The sequence below is a fragment of the Accipiter gentilis genome, chromosome 2 (genome assembly GCF_929443795.1).
Source record: "Accipiter gentilis chromosome 2, bAccGen1.1, whole genome shotgun sequence".
Classification (NCBI taxonomy): Eukaryota; Metazoa; Chordata; class Aves; order Accipitriformes; family Accipitridae; genus Astur; species Astur gentilis.
In genome coordinates, this window is record NC_064881.1 from 31,710,213 (window position 1) to 31,732,913 (window position 22,701).

The 22,701-nt window shown below is 41.7% G+C and overlaps 2 protein-coding genes across 10 annotated transcripts in view; both read right to left on the reverse strand.

Moving 5' to 3' along the window:
- Positions 1-14,123, reverse strand: part of ANKRD46 (ankyrin repeat domain 46) — a 67,436-nt gene extending 53,313 nt beyond the window's left edge. Inside the window, exons 1-2 of one of the 6 annotated variants that reach the window (XM_049828313.1) lie at positions 9,134-9,430; positions 4,366-4,438 (exon numbers count right to left, since the gene is read on the reverse strand). The gene's annotated coding sequence lies outside the window, so the exon portion shown is untranslated. The other 5 variants (XM_049828300.1, XM_049828320.1, XM_049828331.1 and 2 more) reach the window with 5 other exon arrangements.
- Positions 1-22,701, reverse strand: part of SNX31 (sorting nexin 31) — a 45,960-nt gene that overhangs the window by 3,163 nt on the left and 20,096 nt on the right. For 2 of the 4 annotated variants that reach the window (XM_049828269.1, XM_049828259.1), the window contains exons 7-14: positions 21,105-21,192; positions 19,152-19,221; positions 18,516-18,608; positions 17,688-17,891; positions 17,083-17,178; positions 15,166-15,243; positions 14,076-14,135; positions 11,218-11,384 (exon numbers count right to left, since the gene is read on the reverse strand). In XM_049828269.1, coding sequence (XP_049684226.1) covers positions 11,289-11,384; positions 14,076-14,135; positions 15,166-15,243; positions 17,083-17,178; positions 17,688-17,891; positions 18,516-18,608; positions 19,152-19,221; positions 21,105-21,192 — 785 coding nt within the window. In that variant the 3' untranslated portion in view covers positions 11,218-11,288. Of the gene's footprint in view, positions 1-11,217; positions 11,385-14,075; positions 14,136-15,165; positions 15,244-15,985; positions 16,094-17,082; positions 17,179-17,687; positions 17,892-18,515; positions 18,609-19,151; positions 19,222-21,104; positions 21,193-22,701 lie in introns of those variants that run through there. The other 2 variants (XM_049828277.1, XM_049828283.1) reach the window with 2 other exon arrangements.

Here is a 22,701-nt window from a genome sequence, read left to right on the forward strand (position 1 = left end):
AGATGCAAGTCCTGTCATTTCTTAAACTAGTCCTAAATTTGCACTAATCGTGGACAGTTTTATTTTGCAGTAAATATATGCTACTGTCTCTGCCTTCTCAGTAAGTTCAACAGCTACCAAATAGCTCCAGAAAAAGAAAATGGATAGATTGTGAGACAGAATCACAAAATGTACCCGTCTCTCCACTGCAAAAATATTAATGAACCTTACAAATTGTAATTAACCACCCAGTCACTGCTACATAGGTTTTACCAGTTCTGCAAAACTACAATATTTCCACGAACATTCAGAAAAACCGAAGTAATTGTCCTTATTTTAAAACAACACATCAGGACAACAGAACTATATCACAGCTCAGTACTTGGGACTTCTCAATATTAATACACACTTTGACATCTAGAACCTAAGCATCAGTAAGACTACCACTAGAGAAACTGCCACCACCAAGAAACGGAAACGAAAACAAACCCAAGAAAAAGTAACATCCCCAACCCTGTGCCAGCAAAACACACAATATGCATTACTTCTAAAATATACATTTGCCAACTCCCTCGTGGCGAACAGCTTCCTCTTTCTGTAATGGACTTTGAGAGTACTTCAGTGGCAGTGGCTTGCAGAGCTCTTCCTCTTCAGTCTTTAAATGAATGAAAAACATTCCAGTACTTTGCTTAAACTGTAAGCCCATGATCTCTGAAGGCAAAGTTTCCTGGTCAAATGGGATCGTTCCCTTAAAAACACTATGTGAAGATAAGCTCTCTTTGGATATACAGGATATTTTTTTTTAAAAAGGTGTAATTTAATAATTAAAAAAACCAAACCAAAACCACATTACCTTGCTTGTGTATCCTCTGAACACTGATCAGATGTTGAAATGTAAATCCAACAGTATCATTCTCTTCCCTTTCTAGGTAGGTTGAGGGAGAAATTCCTCGGTAAGTTTTTATGCACACCTGTATTTATGTGTAACTTACTAACAAGTTATTTAACTGAATAAATGTTCTATTTAGTAAAAAAATCATATGATCAACTGTCATTTCTGTTTAGGAAAGAACCCCATTATCTATACCAAGTTCCACTGAGAGCTCTGTATCTTCTATTAAAAACCTTCACCTATTCAGTCCAACTGGAACAGAGGTTTATTGCTCCACTAATACAGACCTGCTGCTAAAAGCAGCATCTCAGGTTCATACAGAATGATGTCTGTCTTACACACAGCTGTATTTGGCAGCATTTTCCCTTCCTAACTTCAGTTATTTTTTCAACAGTTCCTGGATTCAAGGTATCACAGCAGGTTCATAAGAGCCACCTCTCCTTTCATGTCTCTAGACAGACACACAGGTAAGTGGTTATACAAGAACATTATTTATGCTATTCGTTTTCAGTAATTCCCATTGCCTTCTGCAGACATGAGACATACAGGTGTATTCTCTTGATGTCAGGACCATCCTGCAAGTAGAAACTTTGGCACATTGCACATATATAGTGCTTTACACATACAGGCTACAAAGTGCTTTATGAAAAAATTGGAATAACTATTGCTGCTCTTTTATGGATCAGCAGACAATGGCATTGGGAAACAGGTAGCTTTGCTCATCATTGTACAGTATGGCAACATTACAAGATAAAAAATAAATAAGATCTCAAATGCCAATCCAGGGTTGCAGAATGCCTCCCCAGATCATATAGTACATGCGTTGTGTATTTATGTACACAAAATAAGGGAACAATTGGAAAGAGATCATTCTTTTAAAACACCTTTACTGACAACCAGATTCACAAACGTTTTATCCTTGCTACACTTAACTGGTAATTCAGTTGCATTACATGTTTCAGTGCACTTAATTTCTATCAAATACACATCTAAGTATTTTTGAGCCTTGCTCATTTTTCATCTTTTGCAAAAGAACTATTTAAGAAGAAAGGCAATTTACAGATTTCATCAGGTCATCTGTTAACTCTCTACAACTGGCTCAGGTAAATCAGTAAATAACTGCAGCACTTCCCTGACCGTTGTGATCAGTTTGAATACATCTGCTTTTAGAGAAAGTTATTGAAGCACTTATATTGGTCATAATTATCAACCTCTTCACAAACCTTTATTCAACTTCTTTGTTTCTGCTGGGAACATGTAGGGTGCTAATGTACATTAGTCAAGAAAATATCAAAGGTCATCCCATATTGTTTTGTTGTGGGTTTATTTGTTTGTTTTTTAACAGAATAGAGGGAATTCTTCTGCTCCTAATGAAGTGTTTGTGTTTAAATTTGCTGCAGACCTTGACACAGTCTTCTGGAAAAGAAGAGCACAGTAACTGAGCAGCAAGGGATCTTCAGAAGGCGGCTGGCCACAAGCTGCTGAGGCGGACACAGCACTCGTGGCTGGATGAAGATTGCCACCACGTGGACTGACAAATTCCTGTCCGACTCACATAGATGCTGGTGTGGTGGGTAACCCTGTGCTCACACGGACCACTTTTCCTACATTTTGTGGTGTTTTCTATTTTCCTGAGAAGAAAATGATGGAATGCCTGAAAATAAGATTTTATAAAACTTGATAAAAAAGAATTCTGAAGTCCAAACTGCTATTCCCTTGTGGTATAAACAGCAATCTCGTTCAAGCTCTGATCCTGTATTAGTGAAATGAGGACTTCGGTATGTGGCTTTAGTTCTGAAGACAAAGGTATTTTCTTTAAAAAAGTATGCATCTATGCCTGTTTCTTAAAAAAACACCGAAACTAAAACCAGAACACCACACACACCCTCACACACAAAAAGCCCCATCCTTACCTACAAACAATAAGTCTGAGATGACAAGTTTACTAAAATGGGAAAAACTTTAAGTGTCCAGCAGGAATCATCAGACATCAGAGTTTAGTCAGCTTTATTCCAGCAATAAAGCAAACTAAGAACCAGGAACCTATCACTAAACTGCTTATTATCATGCAGTCCATATTTTCTTACTTTCTTACAATATATATGATAGCTTATACCCTCTTAGTCATACATAGCCTTGATGACACGGCCTCAGTAATATATACAACATCAAATCCAGTTTAATGGCTACTGAACAGAAGCAGGTCACTTTCAAAAGCAGACATCTCCTAAATTTGTAAGTCATTTATATATATAACCATGTTTGACTTTACCTTTAAAATAATATATTGCTCTGCTTGTTCATTAGAGTTTATTATTTTATATCAACAAATAATACCAATAAGATAACTAACGCTGTCAGACACACGACTGTTACTACCACTGCTGGATACAGATATTTCTGCTCAGAATTTTCATGTTCACACACAGTAACTCATTAAACCAGTTCATCAAAGCCAAATAGTTAACTGATACATTTACTTCTTTTAAATATTCTAAATCTCTGTCAATACAGCATGACTTTAAATACTTAATCATACCATGTTGGATCATGTTACATGACATGGTAAGATGAAACAGTACAACTATCAAGGTTGTATTTCTAATTAATATACATATATTGATGCTATTTTTCATTAATAGTTACTTCACCATGCTTAGGCTCAAAAAATTTCCCCATGCAAGCAAACCTCTAGTACTAGTCTCTGCCCAACAGTGTGTCTTAAGGGACTGAAGGGGGTAAATCAGCAGTCTACAGGTTCCAAGGACAACTGGCAAGTCTAAGGAGAATCATGGAGGCCTGCCTTAAGCTCCTGATGTGCACGGAGGCTGCAATTGACCAAAAATGTAATGAAAGATGACTGGAAAGATGTGAATAGATTTCAAACTGTAACTATTGAACCTGAGAGTGAAGTAGCTCAACTAATGTTTACCAATTGCGTCAATGGATCCTGCTGAGCCTAGAAATAAAAGACATCACTCATACAGGGAAAACATCTGCCTTTAGGTAACTTCCTAAATGCTAGTAACTTATCAGTAAAAGACCCAATTGTCAACATGAAAGCTGATGTCCCGGCAACGAACAGCAATACTCGCGTTTCTTTAAAAAGGTTTGACAGGTGGTACTCAGTTCTATTTGAGAAATGATGAAGAGAAAGCGTACAGAAGAAAGTCCATGCTGATTATTACTCTTGTGAATAAGAAGCTAACATAAAAGTAGCCATAGCAAATCACAGCAAAGGTCCATTTAAGTCTAGTATCTTTTTTTCAAATGGTGGCCAAAAGCAAAGGCCAGGGAAAAAAGTAGAATAGAGCAAGCATATGTAATACTGCTATTTCCATTAAAAAAAAAAATAAATCTCTCTCAGCTGGATGGGGTTCCTATGTATTTAGCATCACGCAGTGCCCCACCCCCCCAAATCTGCCCATTCTGCTTTTCAACACATACACTTTTAATATCCACAATGTACTCTCTAAGTTCTCCAACTCAATTACCTGTGAAGAACCACATCTTTTCATCTTGCTGAATCAGGGCCTTGTTAGCTTCACTTGTGGACCCCCAGCTCTCCTGCTGGAAGAATGGACAGTCAACCCCTGCCCCTTCTTTTCATACCACTCATGATTCTACAGGCCTTCATCATATCCTCCTCAGACATCCCTTTCCAGGGTGAATTTCGGAGTACCAGCTTTCTTGGCCATTCTCCATACGGAAGGCAGTCTGTGTCTTTGACCAGTCTTGTTTTGCTTCTCCAAATCTCACTCATTTTCACTGTATGCTTTCTGAGCTGGGACACAGAGCAGGGGAACCACACAGGGTGTTTGAGGTGAACCATGGATTAACACGGTGGCATGGCAAGATTCTTTGGTTTGATCTTTCCTTGTTTCCCAATAATATTTACTCTCCAATTTACCTTTCTGACTGCTGCTGAGCACTGTGGTTACATTTTCATGGAACCATTCACCATAACTACAAAATACTGCTCATTACCGAGAGCCCAGTATTTCACATGGGAAGTGAGGATTCTTTTTACGCTACCTGAATGACTCTACCTACACCAAATTCACGTGCCATTACATTGTATTACCCAGTTACTCAGTCTTACAGGGTCCTTCTGCAGCTTTTCACGGTTGACCTTATCTTCACTACCCATGTCGTTGGCAAACACTATCACCTTGTTGCTCACTGCCTTTTCTAGGCTGCTCATGGAAATGCTAACACTTCAGCTTCCAGAACTGAACCCTGCAGAACTAAAATTCTTCCACCAGAAAGACTGATCCTAAGTTCACAAAACCTGCTGTCCTGGATCGGATTGATCCAGCTCGCCCAGCACTCTGCTGTCAAGGGTGGCAATCAGAGATCCTTCTTTGAGAGAGCACATGAGCCTGGCTGCTTTCTGCAGCCCATTCCCCAAACACACCCCAGCAGCCACTGCTGGGGTTACATCGGGGACCTCCCTGGCTAGTCCTTTTGGAAAACAGCCCCTCAACGGACCTCTTGTTCATGAGTTTTTCTAATCCCTTCCTGAACCTGCCCGCACTCTCTTCCTCCACAGCTCCCCCTGTCACCCCCACTGAAGTCCTTCCCTATACCCATCCGAAACCACCCTCCCACCAGCCCCAGCAAGGAACCCCCACTCCAGTGCCGCAACGCTGGACAAATAACTCCCACCTTATCCACTGCCTTCATTTTGTAAGTCGTGATCACGCCCCAGACATCTCCTCTCCAATGCCAACAATCCTGACTTTCCAGTCTTTCCTCTTAAGGAAGCCGATCCCCTTGGCCCTTTCGGTTGCCCTTCTCTAACCCGCTGTGTCCTTCTTCAGATGCAGAGACCAGAACCACACACACTACCCCAGATGTGGGTGCACCAAGATGCTGGAGCAGCAAAATGGTGCCCTCTGTCGTCTTCTCAGCAGCCTCCCTGAGGACGCTCCCCATTCTCCTGGCTTTCTGGCTGCCACGGCACACTGAGCTGAGGTTTTCAGGGAACAGTCAATGGTGACACCAAGAGCTTTTTCTTGAGTGGTGGCTGCCAGTTGTGAGTTCAGCACCGTGCAAGCATGGTTTAGATTATTCTACCCAAGACATCATCTTACCTTTGTGTATGCTGAAGCTCATGTGCCACCTTTCTGCCCCCTTCCTTTTTTCTGGCAATTTATTTTTGACCCCTTTTTAATTTTTCAACTCAACTAATTCTGCATTTAAGAAATTTCTTCTATGCTATAAGCACCCAGTCTCCTCAAAAGTTTCTGGTAGGGTACTTTTTTTTATTGCTTCCTGAAAATCCAAGTAGACTCTATAAATCACATTACCTGCATCTACAATCCTACTCAGTAAACTTTAGTAAAAGCTGACAAGCCTTAAGATACAGTAAACCTCTAAAAAGGCATCCAAACTCAGGCAGAAGCAGTCCCTAGCATACTAACACACACCAAGGACAGGCGTATGCTTCTCTGAGCAAAAAACATAGAGGTGAAGACGACAGACAAGCATTCTATACCATCCATGGGCAACCCATACACCATAAGCCTTCCCCGAAATGTGCTGCTGCCCTGTTTCTGTCACCATCCATTATTGCTGGTCTGACACTGTAAGAAGTCTTGAGCATGCTGGAGAATATAACCCCATCAACAATCACTAAAAGATCTATGCCTTTATATTATAAAATTCAGTTGATGTAGCTAGATTACTTGGATGTGAGAAATTTGCTGAGTGACAAAACTAGTGTTTAAGCAGCTCTATTCCATTTAGTCAATTGAAAATTTATCAATAGAGTAAAAGAAAGAAATGCCACTCGGAAAAGTGGTGTTGATACATGAACTAAAGCCAGAATCTAAGATATGGCTTCAATGAGGTACTGTGTGAGATAAAACTTTTTGCCACATATTTAGTAAGTATCGGCTTTAAATAGTAAAGCAAACCACAACAAAACTGAACATTTCAGTATTTGTGCTCTTGACAGGCCCATCAGCCTGTCATCTATAGCAACAACATGCTATGAATGGTCTCTAAAGAAAGCTGAATGCATCAGGGATCATGTGTTTCACGTAATGTGTATAAACCATTGCCCTCTGAAATATTTTATGTGCTTATTAACTGACCCATACGGAAGTGGAGCATCCACAACTGAGATGATGTGGAGGGCAATCAGCTGACAGACTGATCAAAAGAGAAACAGCCCTCAGAATTCCAGCATACCCAAATCTCTAGAAGAGCCACTAGTAGTTCACTCCTTGGATGACCAGTTATCTCGGGTCCTGGGCTGCAGATGAGGACTTCAAGACCACATGTATTCAGAAATTAACTGCACAAGAATATGAGGTGGGATAGTACAGTCAACTTAAGGCACCACTTCAAATCCTTCACTCTTGCTAATAAGGCAACTCTAAATGAAGGATACCAAAACCTGCTGAGAGGGAAACCTATCATTGAGTGCAGATCAGAACTGATTTTTATAGTCTCCTCTTGCACAGGCAAACTAACGTTCCTCTCGTAAGAGGACAGCAGATGCACACACTACACTTCAGCCTTTGGCTCATCTCAACTTACTCTCCAATACCTTCTCTTCAAATAAAAAAAGAGAGCAATTTGCCAGGGTCATTTTCTGATTGTCACCAATCCTATCATACTGCAAACTCTACTATTTTTCTTCTAAAAACCACATTTAACAAGTTCTTGTTAATAATCTGTTTTACAAACAAAAAAAGAAAAACAGATTTCAAGTCTACATATAACACTAAGCTTAGTTCCCTGCTGCAGCAAACAATAGCATGACTTCCTAGATGGAATGTGACTGGTTTGTAAAAGTGTTGGGCTTTTGCTCCTCCTTAACCTTTTGGAAGGTTGCTCCTGAACATCAGTGCTCTCTGATGGTTAGAAATTTTCATATACTATTAATCTTAAAATCTATGTTAAATTATTTGTGTCTCAACATCATTCTTTAGCTCAATTTATTCCCTTCACAGTGTTTACCTTGATGGTTCAACAGAAAGCAAAAAAGGCCTTTACTCTGCAAAACTAAGAAAGCCAAATGCTTCTTGCAACACTCTTAATTTCCCTACCTGTCCTAGGCACATCTTCCTGCATCTGTTCCACTTTACCTTTTTACCTGAGAATGATTAACATTATATACTTTGCATAATGAGGAGAGTTTTCACTTTCTAGAGCTTTCTCTTTCTAGACTTCTGTTCGTGGATAATAGTAACAACTTCTTCTGGATTATCCTAAGTCAGCATTCACTTTTTCTACAACTGCATATCGTGCAACTACCTAACACATATTTTGGTTTTGTGTTGCTTTCAACTGGTAAGAATTTCTTCTGTAAACTGCGTGCTTACAAGCTTGCAACCGCAAACCCTTGTCCTTTAAATTATTATTGTACTAGTCATACTCTAGTTCTCAGGATCACCCAATTCTTTCTGTGTAGGACTGTAACCCTCTTCTATATTGCTAATGCCTTCCAACTCTTGATCACTACCAAACTAAAACAGCAAAGTATTAATTGCTACATCAACATCTTTGCTAAATATTTAATAAGACTGGTCTTAAGACAGAACTAATTTTATAATCTTTTATACTCAGATTTGGTACATCTTCTTTTCAATATTACCCACCATAGTTTGTCTCTAGTTACTTCCCCATCCTCTTTACCATTCGGGTGTTACCCTTATCTTTTCAGCACAACAACAACTTGCTTTGCAGCAGCTGATCAAAACTTTTGCGTTGTCTAGGAAAAAAAAAAAGATAACTACTCCATTTCCCTCAAAAACAGTAATTCCTTTACCAAAGACCGTTTTGAGGACAGGTTAAAAAAAGTTCTTCTGGCAAAAATACGTACTGCCTTTTAGTTTCACTCATCTTCGTTGTTTTTCTCCTAAAAAGTATGGTCTGGAGCTGCCCGCCACAGCGGCTGCAGCCTTCTTAGCCTGTCGGGGGGGGGGGGGCAGCCGCTTCCCTGTCGCCGTTTCCCTCCCTTCCCGTGATAAAGGCTGGCCGCGCACTCGCCGTTCTCCCCTCGAACGTCTTCCCACCGAAGCAGCATCGACTGCGCTCCACCTCGTCAGGTCTCCGGCCGGGCGCTGCCCAGGCCCCACGTCGCTTTTGTCGCCGCTTGCGGTGCCTGTCACCGCCGAGCCCTCCCCCGTGCCGCCCTGCCCCCGGGTCCCTACCGCGGTGCCCCCGGCCCGGCCTGGCCTGGCCTGGCCCGGCCCGACCCCCGGGCCCTCCGGCCCTGCTCCCGGCCGAGCCGCCGCACGCCCTCACCGGCGGTCTGGCGGCAGCGCTGCGGCCCGCTCCCCGCCGCCGCTCCGGCGAGGGTGTCGCGGCCCCGGGGCGGGATGTGCCGGTGCCGCTGCTCCTCACCCACCGCTCCGCTCCGCTCCGCGTCGGGCGCGTCGTGCTCGGCAGGGCCCGGGCCCGGCACACACACCGGCGGGCGGGCAGCGCCCTCCTCTCTTCTCTTCTCTTCTCCTCACAGAAAGACAGACAGACCGACAGACAGACTGACCGACCGACCCCGCCCCTCTCCCCGCGGACAGACCGACGGACCGACACCGCCCCCCCCTCCCCGCGGTACCTGCCACTCGGCGGCGGCGGCTCGGGCACGCAGAGGGCGGGCGGGTGAGCGAAGGGCGAAGGGGCCGCGCGCGCCCCCTGCTGGGCGGAGGCCGCCGACCGGGCGCCCCGGGGCCGGGCCCCGCCGTCCGCGACCTGCCCCCGGGGCCGACGCGGAGAGGAGGCCCCCAGGCCGCCGCCTCGGCCGCGCCGCTCCCACCGAGCGAGGCCGGGCCGCCTTCCCGGCAAGCGCTGACCCGGGCCGGCGGTGGAGGCGCGGCACAGGCAGGCCGCCCGCCCGCCCAGCGCCCCCCCCCCCCCCGGGGCCGTCCCCGGCCGGAGGCAGGACGCCGCTCCTCACAGGGCTGCCGCCTGCCCGCAGCCCGGTGGGGTGAGGCGCGGCCTCCTCCGGCTCCGAAAGGAAGCCGTTTACAACCCTGCTTCTGTGTTTTGGATCGTTTCCCCGGCTGGTGGGTAGAAGGCCTCCAGCAGCAGCGGGGAAATAAATTCTGCAGGCAGAAGGAGGGCAGCGGAGGCGCCTCAGCGCTGGCGGCCGCGGGCTGTAACGGCGCCTTCAGGCCAGCCCGGGGCAGGCCCGCAGCCTCGGCCGAGGCGGCAACGAAGGGCGAGAGGGAGGCGCAGGAACGGGACGGACCGGGCTGCGGTGATAGCCAGCGGAGAGGCAGGAAAAGTACGCGGCTGGAGGAGGGGCAGCAGCTTTAGTGAAAAGAATCAAGCCTCTGACTTACAGGGGGGGGGAAAAAGTAAAAAAATTTAACAGTCGACTGTTTTTTCGTTAAATAAAGGAAACGAGGCGAGGTTGTCAAAACTCCGCCTCTCGGGGGAGCTTTATTTTTGACACTGCTGTGTACGCTGCCCCCTTAGCACCACAAAATCAGCAAAGAGTGCAGTTCCTCTGCACCTCGGGTCTCTTCAGCACCAAGGTGCTCCTGGTGTAAGTAAATGGGAAAAATGTATAAAAGAAAAAAGGGGGGGGGGGGAGTGAAGTTATTGGACTTCCCCCAAAATATTAGTGGGACTTTCTTTTGATTTTCACTTCCTTCCACTGTTCTCACACCTGATCCTGCCTTTCAAAGCAAGGACAGTAAGAAGAATCGGAAGATCCTTCAAGCCTGGTATGGAGCATCATGGTTTAGGCACTTTAGTCTTCTTGTAGTAGCAAATGACTTAATGATGTGGTTAACAGCATGTCTGCATCAGGGACTTGCTTACCCCAGTGTTACCAGTATGAAACAGCTCAACTTCTGACGCACAGTTCCATACATTCAGCTGATAGCCCTAGCCGCTGCTGTGCCAGAAAGCACATGAATACCTTCACTCTCCAAAGCATGGTAGCTTTTTGAATCAGCACTGATTGACTCAACAGGTCAATAAGGGCACTGAAAGAGTCTGTTCTGGCTGAAAGGAATGACTGGTCCTAGTGAGGGGAATGATTGTAGGAAATAGGTGCCTTTTCCAGACAGTGTCTAGGTGGCAATAGCCTGCTCAGCCATCATACTAATTGCACCAATACTCACAAAAACATTATGAGCTGATATGTCAATACTTTTTTCCTCCTGTAACATCATAGCACCGTTTCTGATTAACCCTCCCCTTTCCACCCCAACAACTTCAGTCTGGGGGGAAAAAAGCCAAAAAAAGCATGTATGGAAGACATCTCCAGACTCCCAGCACCCATTTGAACTGGTTCATGAGAGCTGCAAATACTATAAAGAACACTGCAAAGGCAAGTTACTACACTGAAGGGTGGGGGGGGTTTTTTGCCCTTATAATTCAAGGTTTCAACAATGGGTTTATTGTACCCAGACAATTCATTTTGACAGACAGTATCTGAAATAAATTATCACAGGTCCTCTTCTCTTATTTTCTCAAATACACAGTCCTCTTCATTTGGCCTAGCCAAAAATCTTTTCCTCGATATAAAACCTGAATGAATTACCTGCAGCAAAACAAATAAACAGTTAAAAGAGTATATGCATTTCAATAATTATTAAGTAGATACAAACATAAGCTAGAAAATCTGACGTGATACTGTTCAGGTGCAGTGGTTGATCTCTTTTTGTTGGCATTTCAGAGAGAACAGTTTTTGGGGTTTTTTCCCTGCTGGAATAGGACACAAGCACAGTTGTTTCTGCTCTTAAGGTTTACTGCAATATACTAAATGTGTTGCAGATTGAAAGGCAGTTCCAAATGTGCCAACTTCAATGTTATTTGGCATTACACTGGCCACAAGGACACATGTACAGGTACTTTAACTGCCTACTAGGCCTTCAAAATTACACTGACTACTGTTAATCACATGTTCTTAACTTTAACCATAACACCTGCATAAATTATACCTTTCAAGTCTACTTTTTGTAAAGGGTACCATGTACTGTCTGAAACTTCCTAACACCACATCACCTGCCAGGTATAAGCAGGTGAACTATAAGCACCCAAGGTGTAAGCAGGCAAACTATACCATTCCATTGCATGTATCTGCAGTTTTCTGCTGTGCGAGGAAAATTTATGGCACAGATTTTCCTTTTGCCTCTTGCAACATTGTATTTATGTAAAGCAAGCACCCTGAAAAACCCTACTAAAAGTGTCCATCACAAAGCTAGGGCAACCATGCTGCAACACCATTAAGGCACTAGGGAACTAGAAGCAAATTTTGCATAGATTACCTCTGTAGAAGTTATTTCATACCTCTTTTTTTCAAGATTTCTAAAAGACATAACAGCAAAATTGCCTACATGCAGGCACATTCTACAGCACAGCCTCACTATCTGCAAAGTCCACCTATTGCATACTAGTTAAATAATTTTTATCCCAGTAGAAAAGGTTGTTCTCGATTTTCCTAAATCTTCCTGCTGCACTAGATTGTCTATTCAAACAAGAATTTACAGGCCATTATGTTGATCTAGTAGTATCAGGTATAATCCTACAGGATCATAAAGAAAAGCAAAGTTTTTCATAAAGAAAAACAAAGTTTTTCTTCTTGTGAGTCAGCAAAAATATTTGGTGTAAGTTTTCAGAGTCTTTGGACAGCAGTCAGTTAAACTTTCCACCAACTCAGAGCAAAGACTTGTAAGACTCTTGGGGATACTAATGGCAAAATTATAAAGACCCAAGTCAAACAACACTTTTTCAAATGAGAATTTACAAAGATAAACTTTTAATACATTTTTCAAGTATCTTGCAAAGAGAAATAGAGGAATAGGAAAGGGAAGCCTTAAGAACCTTAGTATTGCAATCACAGCATTTAGAAGCTAGGAAAGCATTATATCAATTCTCTGTCTATTAACACAGCTTGGTGCATGAAGACCTAAACCACTTCAAACTTCCTGTATAAAATGAGGCATACTATCACTGCTTAACACAACAGCATACCTTGGCTTGCTTTAACAACTCCATTCTAATTATCAGCTGTAATTTTCTTAGTTCACTGAGTTTCATAGTAGCAGCCAGACACTGCACCAGCAAGACACAGCTGATAAGCTTAGTGGTTTTATGTTGCCCTGTCCAAGGCTGTTCTCCTCACAAAAATTCAGAGGGACCATTCACAGTCCACCTTGCTCCAAAGGCTCACAATCAAGTAGGTATTTTAAAGTATGTTCAAGTTGGAACAATTGCCTCAAGCCCAGAGTGCCATACAACTTAGTCCTTGCTTAAGCTGTACCACAGCAAGGCCACTGAACTGCATCCTTCAGTCTTTATCACAGATGCAAGTCTGGTCAGAAAATGTTGTCTCCCTTATTATCATTGCCAAGTTATTTGAGAATGCTGAAGGCCACTCCTAACCTAGCATATTGTCTCCAGCAGTGACAAGTACAGAGCACTTCAAAGAAGGGGCCAACAAAACCCATCACCCAGGCTAATCGATTTGCTTATGGAAGAGCAGTTAGTGATTGGTTTTATGCTGGTTTTGAAGATACAGCATCATTACTTTTTTTTTAAATTCAGATTAGATTTTGGTTTTCTCTAGAAATATTTCTCCTTTGGCCGATCATACAGTGTAATAGAGGTATTTATTTTAATTCACTTCACATTATTCCCTTTCCATTTATTTGTTATCATCTCATATTCAACAAATGAGTTGGAAAAGCAACATCTTTTAGCCATTTAGCTATTCAGGAACTATTAGCTATGGATACTGATTCCAGAAAATTACATCTTTTACATGATAGGAATGTATATGCATAGATACGTAACATGTCAGATTTTCCAAATGGGTACAACTCCCAGTTACAGGGAATAGTGAATGTATAAACAATCCCAGTGCAGAATCCAAGTACAAGTCTGTAAACTACATCAGCAGCTGCATGTGAATATACACACTTGATCTCTGTATATATTCTGGCTTTCTGTAAACTTCAAATGTCTCATTCAGAAACACTTGCGGAAAGCAAATAAAATGAAGCAAGCTGTCATTAAACCCATCAAACTAAAATAAAATTTTCATTCAGACATGTTTTTTGCCCTCTTCTTCTTCCCAAAATTCAAGTTTATCTCCTTTTCCCACCCAAAGAAGTTCCCATTAAATTTATAAGGAGTCTCCCTAACCAGAAAAACAGAGGTTGGGCTAAACACCACTAGCAAGCAAGACACACTGTATTTACCTTTTGGAGACGATTTCTTATTCACTAACCTGCTTTTGTTGGATGCTGGATTTCTTATTATTTTTTGTGGATTTAGGCATCTCGATCTCCTAAATAGATTGAAAAAATTTAAACTTACAATAAGCTTAAATGCTCCCCCAAGTACTGTAACAAAATATGCTCAGCAAATCAGCATTCAGTTAAACTCAGCAGAAACAGTGTAGGACATGAACTGGCATAGTTACCCTTCTCTCATAATTCTTTTTTAGTCCAAGCTACCTGAGTACTATCAATAGCTGAATATTTAAGTAATGAATGCTCATCTTCATAATTAAAGGTTTACTGTATTTCCATTGCAAATAAACTTAGAATGAAAGAGGCCAAATCTTTCCCAAAATTAAAATTGGTCTTTTCTTCTGAATTGCTTATAGTTTAACACTATGAAATAAACATGCTGTTCATTGCCTCATTGCTCACTGTAAGCAGTGTAGTTCTAGAAGATCACACAGTTTCCTTTCTTTTTTTCTCTTCAGAAGTTTTCAGTTAGCAGACATTCCAAGTCTTTAGATATCACAAGGTTAAATAAAAGCATTATTAATGCTGGAAATTATTTTTTAAAAATATTATTTTCATCCTTAAAGGCCTACATGAAAGACAGCATAAGTATTTTAGCTACAAATCAGATTTTTATTTTATTAACACTTCTATTTAAAACCAAAAAGCTTCTCAGTGTGAGTGTCACAGATTTCAAATTGGTCTAACATTGCAGCAGATGGAGCAAGCAAGTGAAGTGGGGAAAAAGTGAAGGCCAGAAATGGATACAACAGGGTAGTACAGAACATACAAAAATTATGCCATAGATATCCTGTATCACACACAGCAAAAATTGAAGCCAAGGAGAGAGAATGCAAAACATCATTAAAACTGCAATGATAAACCATCTTTAACATTCAGAATATTATTTCAGTAAAACTGAGCAACGATGTACTTTTTAGTGAATTAATTTTGTACTGAAATGTTGGAACATGCAAGATCCTTTTCCTCAATAGGACTTCTCTCAGCACATTTGAAAGAATGATAGAGTAGCAGGCTTATTTCTTTTAAATACAAATTCTGATACCAACACACACACATGCTCACCATTTCTTGGCCTTCTTTGGATGCCTTCATCATCTGTTCTGATATCATTTTCTTCAAGCAGCTACTGAGCAAAAAGGCCTGAACAGAATAAACCAGAGAACGTTCTGATTTCTTCTACTAAAATATGTACTTGACTCTTCCATTCCTCCTCCACCAGAAAATTACCGTCCCTAACTACTGAACTATTACCTCTCTGATTCAGTTAATTTTACTTTGTCCTTAACACCCTTACAGTGCACCAAACTAGCTGCAGTTGCTTAAAGCCCAGACTCAGCATGACTAACCCTCATGGCACTGGTTTTATAAGGCAAGTTATTCTCTCTAGTTTTCTATGGCTCCTACCTTAAAGGCTGCCAAATTACACCAAAGGCTAAGTAAGGTTAATCAAATGTGGCAATATCGGCATCAAAACCTCTTCATCAAATGAAGCAAGCTGGAGTTCACAGGCACTCGGCACTGCCAACAATCAAAGCCCTAGTGGTTACATGAGGTGGCTGCAACTGTTCGTAGACCAGCTCAGTCGCATCTTGCGCAACTAATATGAACAGAGCAGTATGCATTCCTCCCACATTAGGTAACTAGCAGAAGCACCTCAGAGAGGAGTGGAGTTGTTCTTAGTTCCTTATGCTGTCCGATGAGCATGTACAATTCTTTGGGATGATGCAGCCCAAGTTAAGGTCTGAACTGCACCCTGGAGATGCACCTCACTGCTTACCCTCCAAAAAGAAGCATCTCGGGTATGGTGTCAAGCACTGAGAGATGAATCAAAGACAAAATATCCTACAAGATCAGTGATGGAGGGGGGAGCTATCTCTGACTAAGCTCCAAATCATCCAGTCTTTCCATCTTCTGCAGTGGGCTCTTGGATCAAACCCTTGTTTCTTCCACACAGCAGCACATTTCTGGCCTTTAGCTCTTCCTCACACTTCTGAGAAAAGTGGGACACAGGTCTAATCAACAAGTCACTACAAGCACAAACCCTAACAGATTTCACAGGAGCATTAATACTCAGGTAATTCTAGGGGTTTTTTTTGTTCTCCAACAGTAAAGAAACTAGAAAGCTTACTGCTTATGGCTCATGTTCTCATAAAACTTAAGCATGGCAGGAAATTAACTTACTAAATAGCTGTGTGAACTGAATTCTGGGGTGATGATGCAGAAGTCATGTGTGAGAAATTAAGCATTTTGATTTTACTTGAAAAGTCCTGTCTGCTGCTGGGTGAGTCTCAGAGGCAAGAGAAGCAGTTTACTTGAATAACAAACAGGCTTTATACTTTTTATAGAAGCTCCGTACCTAAACTGAGACTGGTGCTGTCTTTGATACTGCAGAGGCTAGATTATTTGCTAGGCAGCATAACCACAGATGGATGACTTGAATTCCTGAATACTTTTCTCTTTAAAGAGCTGCCTGAAAATAGTGGGAGGAATGGCACCCTATAAAATCTTATTTAAGAATTATTTATATGTAAAATACTTATGATGTCACATATTCACACCCTCCATTAACCTGTGTTAATATGGCATATATTTATACTTGAACAACAAGATTTATTGTGGAAAATGGGAGCCCTTGACCTTAGGAGGGTCTGACCAATTAATTATTTTTGATAGTTACTGGGTCCAGTAAATAAATGGCACGAGTCCACGCTCTATCCCAGGCTTACTGCTGAGTGCTAGACATTTCTCTTCAATGGAGGAAAAAAAAAAAAACCCAAACAAAAAAACAAAACCCAAGCCTCTTCCCCTTATACTGGAAACTCAAATGCTTTTCCCCAGATAACTCTGTCCCCAGGCTAACCTGCTTGAAAGCACAGCCACTGCTCTCTGGTAGAGATGGACTAACCACTTTCAAAGATCCCCTGAGGCTGTACGATTACATTCTATGGTGATTCTTTCCTAAAAGGACTGAGAACTAACCTGTTTTGTGTACAAAATTATCCACTGCCATGTGCCTGAATCATTGTACTCAAACCTGAGTTCCAGAGTGTCATCTTCACCATCCTTTGTAGCACCCTGGAAAACAAAAAAGCAGCCAATGAACAGAAGAAACAGCTAAAACCAGCATTAAAGTGTTCAGCCTTAAATCAGAATTAGTCAATCAGGTTAATTTATACAGCATATAAATAAAAAAGCTGAAGAGCTGTACCAGAACACTTCTCCTGGGGGAGGAAGCAAGTGGGAGGTAGGAAGGGGGAGTCTTTACAAGCATAAAGCTGGCTAAAGCAGTTCTTTTGCTCCCACACAAGACTCTGACAACTCTACCTCCAACAGGAAAGAAAAAGGGCAAAGTACAACATGGAATGCCAGGGATGGGAAAAAACATAGCAGAGTAAGGATAGATGGTTTACTGCTGTAAAAGCTGCCAGGAAAATATGTTTCGGGATAGGTTTGGAGGGGAATACAGGTAGATAGGAGGGATTTAAAACAGACCACCCCCTTCTCCCCAGACCTGCCCTTCCCTGACAGCCTTACTTTTCATGAAGAGAAAGTGAATTCAGATACACAATCAGTAAAGTACTTACAAGAAAAGTAACCTGCCAACTTCTTAACCTGTTGATTTTAAAGCTGACCTCTTTGGTTTGGTTAATAGGCAGTTTTATGCAGCAGTTAATCTCATTATTGCCAACATAGATGTCAGCTGAGCAGCCATCTTCTGGATAGTCACAAATGCAAGGATCAAGCCGTACATATCCATAGAACCGCACTTCTCGAATCAACTCCAGGAACTGCACCATAAAAGATACAACTAAAGCAATCTGCTGTAAAGGCAAGGGAAATCTAGGGGTGGGGGGAGGGGAGTAGCTATAAAGCAAATTTTCATATTCCTAATATTCTTTCTTCTGGGAGGACACATTCACCAGTCTGTCAAAGCTTGACTCAGAGACTAACACTCACAATCCAGACTTCAAAACTTGATTATTCCCCCCACCCCTATATGATGAGCTGGATCTTTTGGATACTTATCAGATATGATGATGGGAAAAGATAAAACTAACCAGTAAGAAATACTGAGAAGAGCAGTCCCAGCAGTCTGAATTCCCATCCGATTTCCTAAACTGGATGACAAACCTTTGCACCCAAGTTCAGCAAATGAGTAGGATTCACAGTCAAAAACTTCTTGCTAGCCCTTAGGATCCAAGTCATTCTGTTGGGATATTTTAAAAAGCTAGCAGGGAACCTCCTTTTCTATTTGGTGGCTCAGTATCTGACCAGGAGATGGGAGACCTGGGTCTCTAGCTCAAACCACTCCACAAAACCATGCTCTATTTTTAAAGTCACAGCCTCTAGTATCATTGCTTCAAAAACCACTCCTTTGATGTGTTCATATTGTTTTTGAAATACCATTTTACCTTTGCTTTGTTTGCATTTTCTTGTAGAAATTCAAGTTCCTGCATCTGCCCTTCTGTCGGTTTAACCCAATTCCTCTTAACTTCCTGGATTGCCTTAAAAGATTTTTTAAAAATAGCAAAAAGGTCATCAAAAATGTATTTCCTTTCACACACAAACATTCAGAAACACAAACACAGAAAGTTAGTTTTTTTGTTGTTTCTGTTTTTTTAAACAAGGCATTTGATTTTGGGACCAGTCACTCTGTACAGTTCTTTCCTCCTGAATTCATAGTTTCCAAAGCTAGTACAACTCAACATACCTACAGTTCAGAAATCAAATGCTCTCATATCATGGCAGAGTGCCTACATATTAGAGACATACAGATACATACATACACTTGAAAATAGAGTGGATGGCTACCTACGTATTTTTGTGCAATACTTTTCCCATGAACAAAACACAGATTAGTTAGAATCTCTAGTACGTGAGTTTGAAGGAAAAAAGAGAACACAATAAACAGCTATACCCAACACTTAAAAGCACAACAAAGCAGTGCTAAACGGGAACCATTTACCAACATTTCAACAATTTGTATAAAAAATGAAATTAAGGTGGAAAAGTCAACTTTTAAAATTATAAAGACCTTTCAGTTTTACCTGCATATATAGCAAATTCAGTGAAGCTCTACAACCCATCAGCAGTGTGTCAAGAGAAGGATCCATATACCTTTTCCAAGCCAAGGGAAAAAAAATAATAAAATATGAAGATATGCTTCTAAATATGGCATTTTGATTTTTCAGCTAAACATGTTGGGAGCACAACCCAGAAAGATCCCATTACTTACCAGATTAAAAAAAAGAACCAAAAAACAGTTGTGCCCTTGAAGTGTGTACTACACTCATTCTTTATACATTATAGCAGAATGGAAATAAACTAAGGTCAGGTTATCCAATCTCTCCACTTTGTTTTTGGGGGTACCAAACATAGCAGTTAAAATTTAGAGCTAAAACCTTCCTTCTCCTTTTCTCAAACAACTCAGGGTTTATGTACATAAAAGTTGGTAAGACTCTCAGAGCATCCACTGCCATGCTGCAGTGCTGACATCCAAGACCTAGCCTTAAGCTAGCTAGCTACAGTACCAACTACTATAGAACTGCAGCAGGATCAGATCAGTACAGCAGCAAAGCAAGTTAAATATTCAGTTATCTGAGTGCCATGCTGCAACAGCTAGCTTTAGCCATTTTATTTAAAAGCAGCTTGCTTGGGTAAGTCTACATGACAGTATGAACTCCATGACTAGTAGAGCTGTATTACTCACACTGCACAGGCGATATGCTTCCTGCAGTCCACAAACAACCCTCCACACAAACAACATTTCCTACCTCTGTGCTTTGAAGCAGTGCTAGATGAAGAAATATCTACTCAGACAGCCACTCTATCATGGCTTAGAACCACACAGTTCTTTCATTAGACTGCCAGGTTCTGCAGTTTATAAGGGCACATACAGGGAAACAGAGAAAGCTTTGTAGAGGCCAAGCTCTAGCCCAGTAGATTTAAACCAGACAAGTTACAAGCATCAAACAACAGGTTTCTGTGTAGCTTCAAACCGAGCAACCTTGCTTGCTGCCACCAAAAGGCAAAGTCTGTTCTTCTTCTGCTCCCAACCACGGTCCTTGCTCTAGCATTCATCTGATACAGCCAATGCAACTCACTAAGCATACAAAAATCTATTCCCTTTTTTCTTTTTCATTGTTGGGAGAGGTAGACTAGACCACAACCACAGCAGTGAGCCATTAGACTGGCTCAGCTATACTGCTTAATTGCACCCTCAGGGCACTGGTTGACAAGCAGGACTTTGGCACCAGACTCCCTGTCCCCGGGGTTTATCCTCACCCACAAGTCAGCACAACTGTTTGCTGCACAGCAAACAAGATTCGGGGACTGACCCAGGCCAAAAATAGGCCAGCAAAGCCAAACAAAAAAGCCCCCAAACCAGCCAGCAACTTATTTTAGGCCAGGTTAGCTCATCAGTCCAGTTCACCATGTCTGCGCACACAATTCCACCAGCATAACTGAGGAGAAGCCCGAGGTACAAGCAAATGAAAGGGGAAGAATGCTCTGCTGGTTAAGCCAGGCCACTTACCAGAAGAAAAGCTCAAGCTATGGCCTCAGGTATTATATGTATTAGTATATAGAACTGAGAATTTCAAATAAAAAGTAATCATCTCTGCCCAGAGTTGCAGCTTGCAACTCAGAACTCAAAGTTCTCTTCTATATTGTTTACAGGTATATTCCCACTCGTGGTTACTGCATTATGCAGGTATAAAAATTAGGAGGCAAGCAGCCACAAAGCATCTCTGTATATTCTGAAAGAGAGAGGGAATAAATAGCTAGCTGCAGTAACAGACACTGCAGGAATACTTGGGATAAAATTTAAAACATGCAGGGCCACAGAAACCAGTCAATTCCAATAACAAATTGGCCTCAGAGAAAAACAGTCAAGCTGCTGAGGATTGAAGACTTTGTAATTAAGTTATTCAGGGGATTTCCTTCTCTGTTCACAGCAGTTGTTATAGATCTTGGTAGTTTCTCTTAAGCTTCTTGCTCACCACTTTCTGATCCCAAGCTTACAGTGCAACTCTTTCATGCTCTGAAGACTCACATAAGGAAGTTCAAATTCTGCCACTTTTTTCACCACTGGGAAAAGAAGAAAAACCACATAGACATTTGGTGAAATATAGTGAAATAGCCCAGCTACTTTCATATATCAGTTAGTGCTGGTTAGCAACATGCTTCTGGAGGAAGAAAAAAAAACCAAACAAAAAAACTTAAATATAAATTCTGGGGTAAAGTAAGGTGACAGGTTAGTTATCTTCCTCACTTCTCCAAGTCCAAACTTATATAGCTCTGTTATTTACAGAGTACATCTGCTCCCTTAGACTATGCTTTTATACAATATCCTTTTCTCAAAACACAGCTAAGCAGGATAGATGTTTCTGCATTTAAAGGATGTGTGCATGCCAGCTTCCAGGACTGGCGCTTTTCTTGAACAGAACACCAGACAAGAGCAGTAGAACTAATTTACAGCAAGAAGAGCATGTAACTCTTCAGAGGTCACTACTCTCCTGCTTACTTTTTAAAAAATACAAGTATAAAGGCCCAAACCTGTGAACATTTATTTCTAAGCCAATACCACAATTCAACAGAACACTTAAACATGGGATTTTAAGCATGTGATCATCTAAACACTTTTTGGCAGTGGACTGTGGGTTACATTTGGACTTGATGTATTTGTGAGGAATCTCAAAGATGCATAGAAATGTAATCAACTGGAAAAACTTTTCTATTCTCCCATGTATCTCATTATATCACAATACAAGGCAAAAATAAATCCATCTGCAACTGCAGTAGAAGAGTATATAAAATGTGTTATATCCAGGTATATCTGAGACATGGTAACAGCCAGGGATTCTGTGTACTCAGAGATACCCTTCACAGCCAGAGAGAAGGGGTCAGGGGAACAATACATAAAACAGACACAGACAGTAAAGTTCGTACCCCACTAAGTAAGCCTGAGTTTACTACTGGACCTTCATCTTGAAAATGTTCAGAAGAGCATTAACATCTTTATGCCAATGAGAGGACTGAAAAAAGCTAAATGACTTGTCAAGTCCCCACAAAGAGGCTACAATGCCTAACTTTACTCCAGACAACAGCAAAGACTCTGTTCACTTCCCTGATGTGGCCTGAGCCTATCTAGTCCCCAGCCTGGATCCAGCCTCATCCACACACTTGCCCAGATAGAAAACAGGACATCAGAAGACCAATGAGGACATAAAAGCCCCTTCACATTTTATGACCATAAAGAGACTCACAACCCTGAGTAACAGCTTGCTCAGTACCATCATGGTTAAACTTAAGTTTCTGTCAGTTAAGAAAGGAAACATGTCATGATATAAAGGAAAGTAAGCCACTGACATTGTTTATAAATATAACAAAAGAGTTTCCTGTCCCATTGTTAAACTCAGCATGTGATATGTAAATTAAGAACTGTTTTAGGTAGGTATAGCCATCTGATTAAATGCCTACCCAGAAGATACACCCAATAGTTCCCAGGTGGCAAAGTTGCTACACGTCTTGTAAACTGAAAGGGATATGATATTCAGATGTGAAAGGCTCACTCCTGCACCACACTGCCATACTTTG